At 34.5% G+C, this 13,871-nt stretch overlaps 1 protein-coding gene and 2 non-coding genes across 3 annotated transcripts; 2 read left to right on the top strand and 1 right to left on the bottom strand.

Annotated features, from left to right (window-relative positions):
* Positions 1-421: 421 nt before the first annotated feature.
* LOC131645459 (small nucleolar RNA R66) lies at positions 422-497 on the top strand. The gene has a single exon (XR_009297079.1). It is a non-coding gene; the product is annotated as a small nucleolar RNA R66 (small nucleolar RNA).
* Positions 498-566: 69 nt separating this feature from the next.
* Positions 567-643, top strand: LOC131645567 (small nucleolar RNA snoR118). Its single transcript, XR_009297169.1, has one exon. It is a non-coding gene; the product is annotated as a small nucleolar RNA snoR118 (small nucleolar RNA).
* A 3,982-nt stretch (positions 644-4,625) lies between these two features.
* Positions 4,626-12,944, bottom strand: LOC131630884 (uncharacterized). The gene is made up of 15 exons (XM_058901625.1): positions 12,600-12,944; positions 12,314-12,508; positions 10,590-10,664; positions 10,315-10,482; positions 9,890-10,053; positions 9,524-9,736; positions 8,756-8,882; positions 8,428-8,616; positions 7,870-8,111; positions 6,507-6,626; positions 5,734-5,959; positions 5,595-5,654; positions 5,343-5,516; positions 5,149-5,258; positions 4,626-5,045 (listed from the first exon to the last, which is right to left on the bottom strand). Exons 1-15 carry the CDS (start codon positions 12,777-12,779, stop codon positions 4,880-4,882), a joined length of 2,409 nt encoding a protein of 802 aa, XP_058757608.1. The 5' UTR covers positions 12,780-12,944; the 3' UTR covers positions 4,626-4,879.
* Positions 12,945-13,871: the final 927 nt, after the last annotated feature.

The raw sequence follows: 13,871 nt of genomic DNA on the forward strand, positions 1-13,871 counted from the left end.
GGTTAAATGCGTAATAAAAAAATTAACGGAGGTTCTAATAGTCTTTTTCACATAGGAAAAAAAAAACCCTAATTCGAAGTATTTTCACTATATATAAATCTCATAAGAACGCCTACTTGTATATCAAGAAATCCCTCTTTTCTTCGTTTACTCTATGCTTAACGTACTTTGATTTTTTTAGAAATTTTCAATCTTGTAATTTTCTCTTGAGATGTCTTTGATTCATATTCCAGTGATTCATGGTTTATCTCATCTTCTATGATAATAAGAGGCATAGATTTTTGCAGCTGTGTTGAGTCGCTTAGCCGTCGTGAATTCCACCGGTGCAGTGAATAAACAGACTGCTAAATCACCATTTCCCCCCATTTGCTTAATCTTAGGTTACGCTTGATTTAATCTGTTTTTGATGAAATGTGATGGATCCAATGATGGCATGAAATCTTTGAGACCTGAATGATTAATTTGATGTGTATACTATAAGCATAATCTCTGAGGATCCAATTCAATATTCTATTTTTTTTTATTGTTTTCTTTTTTATTTTTAAAATGTATTTTTATTTGTTTATTTGAATGATGAATAAGCACTGGGCGCTGAGCATCTTATTTGATGCACACTGCTAGTCTAGAAAGCTATTTCTGACAAGTTTTTAAATTTATATTTTACTTTGGCTTTATCTCTCAGTTTCAGTTGTAATGTTTAACGTGGATTGACATCCTCTCCATTTCATCAAAGAAATGGAGAGTGAGTAGGGCTTTGGTGATTATAATGTGTCCAAAAACTTTGGTGTTTTAATGTAGCCAAAACTCTGTTTAATGGGGAAAGATTTTAGTCGGTTTCGATGCCTTAAAGGTACCAAGCTCTTATGTAGTGTTTTGATGTCTTTAAATGTCAAATGTTGTCTTTGTTTACTAAATGATCTTACTCATCCCATTTCAAATAGAACTACAATGACTCCCGTTAGCTCCATTGGATTATGTGTATAGAAGAAGTCTAGCTGAAAGAGCGAATTCATTCAGAATTGTTATGTTTATTATATTATTGTAATGTGTATAGCGCCTCATGAACCAAGTAATATTTTTGGGAATCTCCATTTTTGGGAATATACACCTTATCATATGCACATGCAATAAGATGCTCCATTTTTGGGAATCTCATCCATTTTGAGATACAACTGCGTATACAATTCTTTATGCGTCTTTAACTCTTGGATAAGTTGATGGCGGACTAGCACATGACTACCCTCCCCCTTACAAAGAAAAACCAAAACGACCCGGCAACCGCAATTTTCTTCCCCTCAACATTGACGATACACTCGATGTATTTGTGCATAAAAATCGACATCTCGTCGATGAATAGAATTTTTGATAGACTCGGAGTCGGAGGCGATTTGCTTATGCGGGCTCTTTTCATGACACTTTTTTGGAATTTAGGAATTGGTGAGTCGGAAAGGTTTATCAACATGCTCACAATAAGAAGGAGATTGTGGAGATATAGGATTCATTTTCTTCTGAGCACCCTTTGTTTTTACTGGTTGAGAAGGCAATTTCATGTCAGTTGTTTCGAGATATCCAATATTTCTCAGTTGTTCTTTGATGTGGAGTTTCATGTTGTCATCGGCCTTCAAAAATCTCTTGTATCGCTTTCAAGTTGGTCAAAATAGAAATATTCAGTTTACCTCCTTCCATGCAACCATCATCATTAAAACTGAGTCTTTTCCAATGAGAGAAAACTTCCTTTATTATTGGCTCTATTAGTTTCATCTTTTTAGCAATGACACAAGCACACGGAAGACCATGTGTTTTAAAAATAGTGCAACCACTCTTTGTATTATCGGAACCCACCGTTCACCTTGTTTGGCCTAATGAAAAATATAGTTCAACCTGGACCGAGACATATTGCTGATCAATTGAGAATAAAGAATATTGTCCTTAAATTGTGTTCCAACACCGTTATGCTCCGACTAAATGTGGTTTGTATCTCATTATGTTGCTTTTTAATCATAAGATTTATGGAGTCCTAATCACGATATAAGTCCCCCTACTATTACCCAACCAATTTTTCAAAATATCATGGGCCGACTCAACTCTGTTGGTCGTTGTATTCCCAAGGTGTCTCACATTATCTGTCCATGGATAGACAATCTTCTCCTTCACCTAATAAAAAAAATGGTGGTTTCATCATATTTCAATAAAGCAGGATACTTTTCACACACTTTCTGAAATTGAATGACGGAATCGACATATAATTCTTGTGGAAGAATTTATAATATGATTCCATGTATCCGTTATTTTTTCAACAATCACACCGGCCTTCACCAACTTTCCACCTTTGGCCTCTACTTGTTTCGCCCCTACCGCAAGTTTAACCCGACTTCTCACATTCGTTGTTATGTGATATATACAAGTAATGCATTAAAAGAAGAAAATACTTTTGCCCCCACATTCATCAACGCGGTATCGCGGTCCGTAACAATCGCCTTAGGCATCTCAACTTGTTCCTTCAAAAGTGACCGACACACCTCTAATGCCCATATAAAATTGTCCTTTTTTCACACTCCAAAAAAAAGCAAAACCAGCTGAATACGTCATTCTCAGTATATGTAACACCAACCATCTTAAATAATGGAAGTCTATACTTGTTGATCTTGTAGGTAGAATCAAGAATGAGCACTGTCGAGAACATGTTGACCAACTTTATCGAATCCGGATGAGTCCAAAAAATATCTCAGACCATAACTCCGTCGTCACAAGTTCTGTAATGGGACACGTAACTGTTATCATCCAACAATTTCAACAGTTGTTGCACATCACTTCTATCTCCCCTAATCGCCTTGTTAGTGCGGTACCGAATGTTATATATTTGCCTTATATTTGATACATTGTCGGGTTCCTTCCGTTTCAATGTGACAAGTATATTTTTCGGTTGGACAAGATTCAAGGCTATGTCACTAATACATGTCTTCTCTTCCGGTTTGTCCCGAGATACACTATGATGATCTTGTGACTTTGAGCACAGTCATGGTTATGCAAACCACAAATAACACTAAATTTCCACTTCTTAGTAGCAAACATGTAACCATGAATTTTTAAAGGACATTCACATTTTCTACTATTTGTGTCGTCTCTTTTAAACTTCCGTAGAGGAGTATGATATTTTCCGCTTCTTTCGCACAACATTATTTCAAAAGCATTTCTTCTTTCCGAACCATTGTCCGATCTTCCTATAACCACACCAAAACCAAGTCTAGTTCTAGTCCTACAAATCCATGTGAGCATACTTTCATGATCATTATCTTGCTTGTTAATAAACTCACCGCTGACATCTACAGACTTTATGACAACCCCTTGAACATTCGAAGAAACGTTTATAGAAACTAATTCTTTTGAGATATTATCGGGGTGCGCCATAATTATTTGTAAACAATAACAAAAATAAAAAAATTACAAAACTGCTATAAAAAAAACAACACAGACATGTTCCGGAGATGTACATCCGAAAGTGCTCATCTTCAACATGTTCCTGAGCTATACCTACGGAAGCAACGCTATTTTTTTTTTTTACAAAAATTTGATGATTAATGTGAGCAATGTAATAGACAAAGTTGAATCTTTACCTAAAATTCAATATTCTCTTGCTCCCTTTGATTTTTTGTACCAAAAAGTTGAAGTTTTGGAGTGAAAAATGATATTGATGATGTAGGGTTTTTAGGTTGGTGAAGGTGAGTGTTGAAGAAGAAAAACAGCAATGAGTGATCATGTTGGTTCAAAGTATAGCAGAAAGTTTTGGAGCTATATATACGAAATATTCTAACGCTAAAACGTTTCGTAGAAATAGCTCCGAAAAATCTCTTGAACTAAATTATTATGAAGTTTTTTCAATATTATTCAATTTAAAATACTTTTGTATACGTAGCTAAAAAAAACAAATCTTAGCAAAAAAAATGGTTCCTGATACATATCTCTGAAATCAAAATGCATAAATGAAATTACAACAGGTATCTAAGGGTGTCAAAGGGTGGATTAAGAAACTCTCTAATACAAGACCCTAACACAATAGTTGTACTAGTATTGGATAAAAAATTTAGAAGATTTGGGAAGATTTGAAAACTTTCAAATTCAATCTATATTGTTATTATTTTAAATACTAAAAATATATTAATCACAAACATTAATTTATAATTCTATGTTAAAATATTTTTTTAAAAAAATTATTTACTTTTTTAAAATTTGCTTAATTATAAAATAAAATTTAGAAACCAAAAAACAAAACTCATTCAAAATCACCCTCTCATCTATTATTCTCTACTCCTTCCTCTAAAATCCTTCATTCCTCTCCTCTCTAAACTCTAAAACAAAGTTTTAAATCGAACTTGAGCTCCTTGTCCATCTACTTTCCAGCTTCAGCCGACTACCACATTTGTGATCGTGATCTAAAAGTATTTACACGAACAACTTTTAAGGTATATATCTCTTGATGCCCCCAAACATTTAGTTACCTAATCCATTTATATCTTCAACATTAGCTTAGATTTTTCTGTTTGCCATTTTCGTCCTAAATTTAAGTCGTTCAAATAAATTGCCCAATCTTTCACATCTACGTTATGTTTTTATTACCCCTTTGTAAGGAAGTAAAAAGTGAAATGCATTCTCTTTAGCTATTACCACTATGTAAAAGTGAAAGCAAGTATAAATACACAAAGCCCTGGCAGTACCTACAAAAAGACATAACCTAGTCAATGTTACTCCAGTAATTTTGTTCTTTTCAACTGTCATGCACAGAAAATTGTTGTATATATTTTCATTTTGGTGTGACAGCAATCTGCTCTACCTAGCGTGATAAAGCTTCTACATTCTAGTTTGCCGGCTTCGAAGTTTTGAGTCAGCGCACAGGAGATGAGAAGAAAATTACAACGAAGTACACAACGAAACCAGCGATAAGTATTCCTCCATAGATGTACGTTTGAGAAGAGTGCACGGGGTACTTGTACTCAATTTTGCAGCATTTCATATTATCCCTCTCACTGGTCAAAACATGGTCAACGTATCTGCAATTCACAAAATTGTGAATTATTGGTGATTACTATTACTAAAATAAAATACATATTCCCAATTTGAGTATATATATTGTTAAACAATGTGGTAACTCACTGTTGGGTGAACATGCTGCTCTGCAGAATATCTGAACTGTTCAAGAAGGCTTCCTTTAAACGATGATCATATAATAATGAAGACATATCAACAAGATGCTCCTCAAGGCCCTGGAGGACATAATAGTTGCAAAATGTCAACAATCCAAACATGCATAAAGAGAGGTTAAGAACTTCAATCGAGTAACAACTTACGTCAAGGTATTTTTCCAAGCGATCAACTAATTCATGTGGAAATGGTTCAGGCAAATTAGTAGTTTTCTTGTAGAACTTCTCCAACCACAATTCAGTGGGTGATTTCTCTTTCTTTCCTTTCACCGGCTCACCAAGGGGAGTTTTCAGATACTCTGCTGCAAAAGCCTGGACAGTCTGCATAGAATTTTCCGAGATTCATGGTCAGAGATAAACAGGTAACGGATTGATATAAGTTAAATGAGCGTGAATTACCTCTGATGTTGCACGAATTTTCCGAAGTACAGAATCCACACGTGCATATATCGAGTTCCTCTGCCATGCCACCAAACAAACAGCCAGTTTGAGAAATACTTCTAAAAAATTAATTTTGGTTAGTTGAGAGAGCACTTACCAGTGCAACATCGCGGAGCATTTGACTGACATGAGACGTATTTGAAAATGGTCCAAATGGGTGACAACCGGCTGCCCAAAGCCAATTCACAACATGTCTTTCATGTACATGAGAAGCCTTCTCATATGGTGCACTTAAACCACCTACCACTGAGGCAAGGCCAGCCAATATATGACGTTGTGCTTGAGATGGGACGGCATGCCTTCTCTGTGTTTCTGAAACATAACTGCCAAACAAGATAATGAAGAGTGGTGTCAAATTTTGCTAGAAAAATAAAAGACAAATAATGCGGAAACCCAAGATAAATTCATAGTGGACTTTGAAGTGGTTTCTTCTAGTCATTAAATCAAAGCCAGATGTCAGCATGACAAGTGACCAGTGTTTGCAGCAGACTGAACTAAATGAAACGGATCTGTAAGAAATTATGTTTCACTGCATCAACAATACATCTACAGAAAAACAGAAAGAGACATTTAAAAACATAATCAGAATGCAGTGGCGTCTTCTTTTTTGTGTAGGGAGAAGGGAAGGCATATGTCATTGTCTTGAAATGAGATATGAAGATTCAATGGACAAAATTGGTCGAGTTTCTGTATAGAAAAACTAGAGTTTCCAAAGTCTACAATAAGCATATTAGGTTCGCAATTAGCAATCACTCATAAACAAACTACAACCTTTGCTCTATCATCTACATGCCACAATGTCTACAATAATAATAATATGCATCAATCTTCAACTCACAAGTAGTGGATATCCATATCATATTCACCCACCTCAAAGGAATCTTTTCATTTTGATGTTCAAGCACAATTACAACGTCATTGCTTGTCCACACCATACTTTCATCCTCCATCATGAGATTTGGTTCCACATCAGCCAATGATAGCACGAAACTGCATGATAAAAAGCATAGCATTTCAAAATTTGATATTCAACTGGTTTTGAAATAAAAATAATACTAATGCTAATAATTTTTTTTCTTGTAGCAATATAATGCACCTTATATCCTAGTATTTCAACCGAAGTGACACCCTACTTAGAAATAATACCTTTTCAAATATCGCCAACATTCTTAAACTTTTTTTTTTTGCAAAAGTCCAATTCCTAGAGTTTGTAAACTATGATCTATTAAACTGTTGAAATACACAACTGACATCCTTGGCAGTTGTTTGGTTTTCTTTTGGCTAGTTTGTCTTTTCGTCTTCAAGTTATTCATTTTCATATTGAAAAAGGTCACCAAGTGCCCAAATAGCCCCCATAGTATCTAATCTAACAACTAACTTACCAATATTGTCTTAGTTTGCTATAAATTTCAAGGGTCCTAATTAGCTTAACTGAGCAGTTCAAAAAAAATTGAGTCACTTCTTACTCGTTTTAACAAACCTATAAATAAATAAATACAAATGCAAAGATTTCACCTTAAAGAAAAACACAAGTGTTGTATTAAACTGTTGAAATACACAACTGACATCCTTGGCAGTTGTTTGGTTTTCTTTTGGCTAGTTTGTCTTTTCGTCTTCAAGTTATTCATTTTCATATTGAAAAAGGTCACCAAGTGCCCAAATAGCCCCCATAGTATCTAATCTAACAACTAACTTACCAATATTGTCTTAGTTTGCTATAAATTTCAAGGGTCCTAATTAGCTTAACTGAGCAGTTCAAAAAAAATTGAGTCACTTCTTACTCGTTTTAACAAACCTATAAATAAATAAATACAAATGCAAAGATTTCACCTTAAAGAAAAACACAAGTGTTGTATTAAACTGTTGAAATACACAACTGACATCCTTGGCAGTTGTTTGGTTTTCTTTTGGCTAGTTTGTCTTTTCGTCTTCAAGTTATTCATTTTCATATTGAAAAAGGTCACCAAGTGCCCAAATAGCCCCCATAGTATCTAATCTAACAACTAACTTACCAATATTGTCTTAGTTTGCTATAAATTTCAAGGGTCCTAATTAGCTTAACTGAGCAGTTCAAAAAAAATTGAGTCACTTCTTACTCGTTTTAACAAACCTATAAATAAATAAATACAAATGCAAAGATTTCACCTTAAAGAAAAACACAAATGCAAAGATATTCTGATGTTAAAGTTGTATTTTCAACATGCATCTAGGCAATAAATAGTGATGTACGTACATAGGAATTACTCTTGTTCCAAAAGTTGTTTGAATATCTCCTTGCTTCTTTACATTCTTCCTCCTTTTCTTGCTATGTTTCAAGTTATATGATGACCACATAGGCTTATGCTTAAGTATTGAATCAGTTGATCCCTCAGATTCATCCATCCAATTCTGACGGAAGAAATATTTACTTGAAAGAGATGGGTCAGCCATTTCAAGCAATCCAGCAGCAAGCACATCAGCAGAACGTTCCATTTCCTGTTGAAATGTGGTTGCAAGACCATAAAGAAATTAAAAAAATAACAACAAATTGATATTTAGCATTTAAAATGCAGATTGCAAACATATTTACGGGTAATCAATTATGCAGCTCTTCAAAAAGACTAAAACGGTGTATGAGCAACACCAAGCTCACAAAGTATTCAATTTTGTTTATCTAATTAAAGGATTCAAAACTTAAAATTAGTCAAAATTTCTCAACTGAACTATCCAGTGAAAAGGGAAAGACCATATTGCCCATGTAAAATTATGAGAAATTAAAAATGGAAGACTTATGAAACTAGATAGCACCCACTTCTTTTAAAATAGCCCCATCCAGATAAGTCTTGGTATGAACATGGAAACGACCATCATTCTTCGTTTCCTGCAATGAATGTCCACGCATGGCTTTTGAAACTGCGATTGACAGCTTCTCATGGTGATGTAATGAATGAGTACCCCCAATAATTACTACTTCTTGTTCATCATGAAGCAATTTTTTCACCTGAAGAAAAAATAAACTATTACACTTGCATGCTGTTCATGCTAAATTGCAGAAAATATTGATTGTAGTAACTGCACCAGACAATTTTCAAACCCCGAGACAAAATAATTGGTAACCAACTCCATAGGAAATCACAAACCTCTGCCTTAATTTCGTCGATGTTTATACTGTAATTATGACCCTTTTGCACAATATTGTATCGATTGTGATTTTGCAAGACAATTATTGGTATAAGCAATCTTGAAGTAAGATCAACAGTTTCAAATCTGAACATATCAATTAAAAGTATAATTAGTATAGATTCAAAAGATATGAGTTTGTCAATTAATTATTCAAGTTCTCTTATTACTAGCATGTTATATGCTAAACTGACCACCTAACTAACATTAAGTATTAAAAACTGTATGCATAAAAGAAGGGATTAGTTAGCAATGGTTCTAAGGTGAAAAATAAGGAATCACGTTGTACCACAAGTTTCACAGTTAAGGTATCTAGATCCCATAATACAATCTTCTACCACAACCCTCCTTTCCTCTAATATTTATGTCACCCTCAATGATTCCAGCACCCTTTTCTCCAATATCTTGCTGCCATGTTTCCAGATTCTTAGAATTTAGCAAAACAAACTCCTCTCATATTTATCAAATCATTTACACAACCCTCTTTCATTTTTCATTTTGTGAGGTAGAACTTTATTGGAAGTTACCTCTCCATTCATTGGAGACCCACAAAAGACCTAAGAAAACTTGAGGAGAAAACTATTATAAAAGACCTCACTGTAAAAGGTTTCACAGAAACTGCAGTTGTTAGAGTGTCCAATGAACCCTTGTAGCAACTAGCAAACCCAACTATAGTGAAACAATGCTTCTTTGTTATATGATTATAGTAACAGATGACAATACATTACCTAACATCAGGTGCTATAACATGTTCCACCGTGGTTGATACCAAAGAAGCAAGCTGTCCAAGAAAAATATCATTGCTTGATCGATAAGAAGTTGTGCTACTTAGGTGAACAGCATTACGTAATCTTGGCAGGGTTCTAGAACTGACACTTCCCTCTTCAGCTTCAATCTTACCATAAGTACAGGGCCCTGCTGAAAGGTCAATCACCACAAATCTGAACAAACAAAAAGAAGAAAGGCTGATAATTTGCTTGTAAATGTTAGACACAAAAATGTGTTGAGACTAATTTTTCCCAGTAAAGAACCTCCTATTTGACAAAAGAAACTGAAGTTTAACAGCAAAGTTAGGTCAAAAAAGCCCTTCTTACCTGCCCGAGCTCAGCCAAACTTGAGTTGCTCCTCCACCATCATAGCGATAACGATAAATGTAATCTCCTTCTTGTTTTTTCATATCTTCCTCAGTAAGATCAGGCATTTTTCCATACATTAAAGCATCAAGATCTATTTCCTTATTTCTAGGATCTAGTCTCACCTGCAATACATTTTAAATTAGCAGTAAAAGAAACTGACATACTATAGTAGTGAAATATAATAATAAACAGGAAAAATGAAGAACTCAAGCAATCAGTCACTAATTTTTCCTCCCTTGGTTGTTACTGAAAACAAGTGTACCAATTATTTTATGACTGATAACTTACAACCAGTCAGTATAAAGTTAATTATTAACTAAATGTAGGACATAAAACCAGGTAATTTACATTTCACTACTAAACATATTGAATAGTGGTTATACCTTGTCAAAATTTACAATAAATATTGCACTTGGCACTGGTTTATCCGCTTCTGTGACAGAAGATCCCACACTATCCATGTCAAATATGTAGGAGTACAGCTTTTGAAATATTGGCTCCACAGCTGTTGCTTCAACTTCAAATAAAGGCACCTCCCTTCCAAAGTCAGACTGGGATTTGTAAAAAAACGTTAGAATCATATCTCAAGATGGAGGCTATAGCTATTAGCTTTTTATAACTGAAAAAAGCAGAAAGTAATATGCAAGGAAACAGTTACCTCCCTTGCTTTCCCTGCAGGAACCATTGCCTCTTTCAATGCTTTCTCAAGTGCTATTAGTTCAGGCTGTCCAGCCTATGATAAGATTTCAATATAAATTATTAGAAATTTTCAGATTTCAGACAAAACTGGCATTTACACAGATGACATATGTAAAAAGCTGATTGTAGTCCGTGTACAAAAACTATTAAAAGAACAAAGGCTTGATTAATTTGGACTTCAAAGTAATATTTGATTTTGATACACAGTCCATTGGTAATTCCTTAAAAAAGACAGGTTCATCTAAACTAAAGCTTGCGGTTCATTCCTCTAGGTATTCTAAAACTTTTAACTATTTGTGTCAAGACTAAAGAACCATGGATATTACGAAACTCTTTACCTTTGGTTCTAATCCTTTTATTTTATAATAATAGACAGTTTAAGAAAGCAACAAGGATATCCTTAAGCGGTTATGAGTGAAAGAAAAAGAGTCTTGTTTGGATAAACACCTTAATTAAGTGCTTATAGGCTATAGCATAAGTGTTTATCATATAAACGTATATGTATAAGCTATTTCTACAACAAAAAACAAAATAAAGTCAAATTGTTTTCATACAAGTTGTAGGTTATTTTCAGAAGCTATCAAGCTTATGAATATAAGCTGCAAAGCCGTTTCCACGAGTTCTCCCAAACTATCTCACAAGTGTTTATGCCGATGGATAAAACAACAACAACAACAACAAAGCCTTATCCTATTAAGTGGGGGTCGGCTACATGAAACAACTTTCGCCATTATTTTCTAGTCAAATCGTTAATCTTGAGATCTTTCTTAAAAACTTATCTTATAGTTTTTCTAGGTCTTCATCTACCTCTAGCTGTTTGAATTCTTTCATCTGATATACTCTTACCACAGAATCTACAGGTCTTCTCTTTACATGCCCAAATCATCTAAGTCTATTTTCCACCACAGTTTCTACTATATGTGATACCCCAACACTCTCTAATATTGTCATTTTTAATCTTATCTTGTCTAGTATTACCATACATCCAACACAACATTCTCATCACTACTACATTAACTTTATTCGTGGGTTGATTCTTAACCACCAACATTTTGTCCCGTGCAACATCTTAGATCTTACCGCATTCTGATAAAAAAATTTCCTTCAGCTTGAGTGGTACCTTTGTGTCACATAAAACCCTTAAAGCCCCTCCATTTCAGCCACCCAACTTGAATTCAATAGTTTAGACCCCATTCTATTTTTCCATCGTTTTGTATTACGGACTCAAAATATTTATGCCAGTGGATAAACTAAAATAAATCAAACCAAACAGGCTCTATATGCCCTTTTAACTAATGCGCTATTAAATTACTTCGCAAACAAGATTTATGCTAATATACTTCCCAAACCATTAATGGTGATCAGAACTCAAAGGTCACTCCTTCCCAAACCAGCAGACTCGGCAAAGTTATAGCTATTAGGCTAATGGTTACCAAGCACAAGCTTGTGAGCTGCATTTCACTTTTAAAACCATTTTCATGATGAATAAAAAAAATTGATTAGGGTAAGCCGTAAGCATGTAAGTAATGAGAGAACCACCAAGGCATCAATCTTAGCAAGGGTTTATGATGAAATTCACATAACCAATCTGATCAAGGCATAAATCTCAACAAGGGTTTAAACAAGAAAATTGGGATAACAGATACAGAAACAAATCAAATAGAATACAAAAGAGCATCTTACAGAAAATGCATTATAAACCAAATGGTGTTCAATATCAAGAAGCTCCTCAGTCTCCAAACAAGAAGGTCTATGAGTTGGAAAGCTAGTTTTCAGAAGCTCTTCCAATTTATGCGCATCAACCGTGTATCTATAGCCTCCATCACCATTAAACCCGATCAAAACCACATTCACTTCCAACGGAACTTGAAACGGAACCTAAAAAAGCATAAAAACAGTACAATGAGTGAGTGATTCTTCGAAATTGTGAATTAATAATCGGATTGTGTTGAAGGAAATCGAAAATGACCTCAGCTCGAGAATGGAGCATGCGGCGAATGTCGGATCGGACCGTATCTCTGACGTCGTGGAAGGCGCCGTGGTGCCACTGAGGGTGACCTGGTTCTCGTTTGAAGGCTTGCGGTGCTGACTCGGACTGAGTCAAGAGAAGGAAATTCAGTATGATGAGGATGATCGAACGAGGCGCCATGCCTCGCCGAGTCAGATTGATGAGTTGACTCGGTTCAGGAATCGTTGTTGTTGTCGTCGCTGAAGCTCAGTGTGACTGTGGTTACTGCTTGGGTCGCCGTTAGAATGAGAAAACAAGTAGTCCACCCGCCGGAACTTCAGTGGGTCTGAATTGTGAATGAGGTTTTCCCTTAATGCCCTTAATAACTCCTTTATTGACAAGAACTATTTTTTTACATCTAGGCTAATATCGTGTTTTAAAAATCGGACCGGTCATTAAATCGGCGAGAGTACTGGATCACAGGTTTATTGGTCGAACGATTGGATTACTGGTTGAACCGCATGATTAAACCGGATAATTCAATTAATAGACCGGTCACTATAACAAAATTATATAGATATAAAATCGTCGAACCGAATGATTTGGTCTAAAAAAAATATAAGTATCACTAAAATTTTTAGTATATATCATATCATAATTTCAAAAATTCATAATTTAAATTCAAATTTTAATCATATATATCACACATAACAAAATAACTAGAGACCTTATCAATATAGATATAATAATAAATTAAAATAACAAAATTGTATAAGTAAAAACCACTTTTACCCCAAAAAAATAAATATCATTCCTCTATTAATAAGCTTAAAGATCTTATTATCTTCTAGCAATTTGACTATGATAACCATCCTTGCTTAACATCTCCATTTTATTGCTTTGTAAAGGGAAGATAAACTCCTTTTAAAAACTCATTTTTAAGGATTAAGATTCTATAGACAAAGAGTGTGGCAGACAATACAATACAGTTGATGCCTTAGTAAAAAATTTGTGATGGTTTAATGCTTCCAAATAAAGTGCAGTTGCTTTAAGTTTCTTAGAGATGAAAATTGAAAAACATGTGCAATAGAAGAAGAGGAACGTCACACAATATTGACTATCAGGTTTTTTTTTTATTAAAATAATGAGAAAAAGTCATTTTGATTTTTGAAAAAAAATAAAGAAAAATAAAAAGCATTTAAACCGCCCGTTTAGGAAAACCGCCGGTTTTAACCGTTTTTACCGGTTTTTTCCATTCACAATGGTTTGATGACATAGGCGCTCTAACAATTG

Source organism: Vicia villosa, linkage group LG1 (genome assembly GCF_029867415.1).
Source record: "Vicia villosa cultivar HV-30 ecotype Madison, WI linkage group LG1, Vvil1.0, whole genome shotgun sequence".
Classification (NCBI taxonomy): Eukaryota; Viridiplantae; Streptophyta; class Magnoliopsida; order Fabales; family Fabaceae; genus Vicia; species Vicia villosa.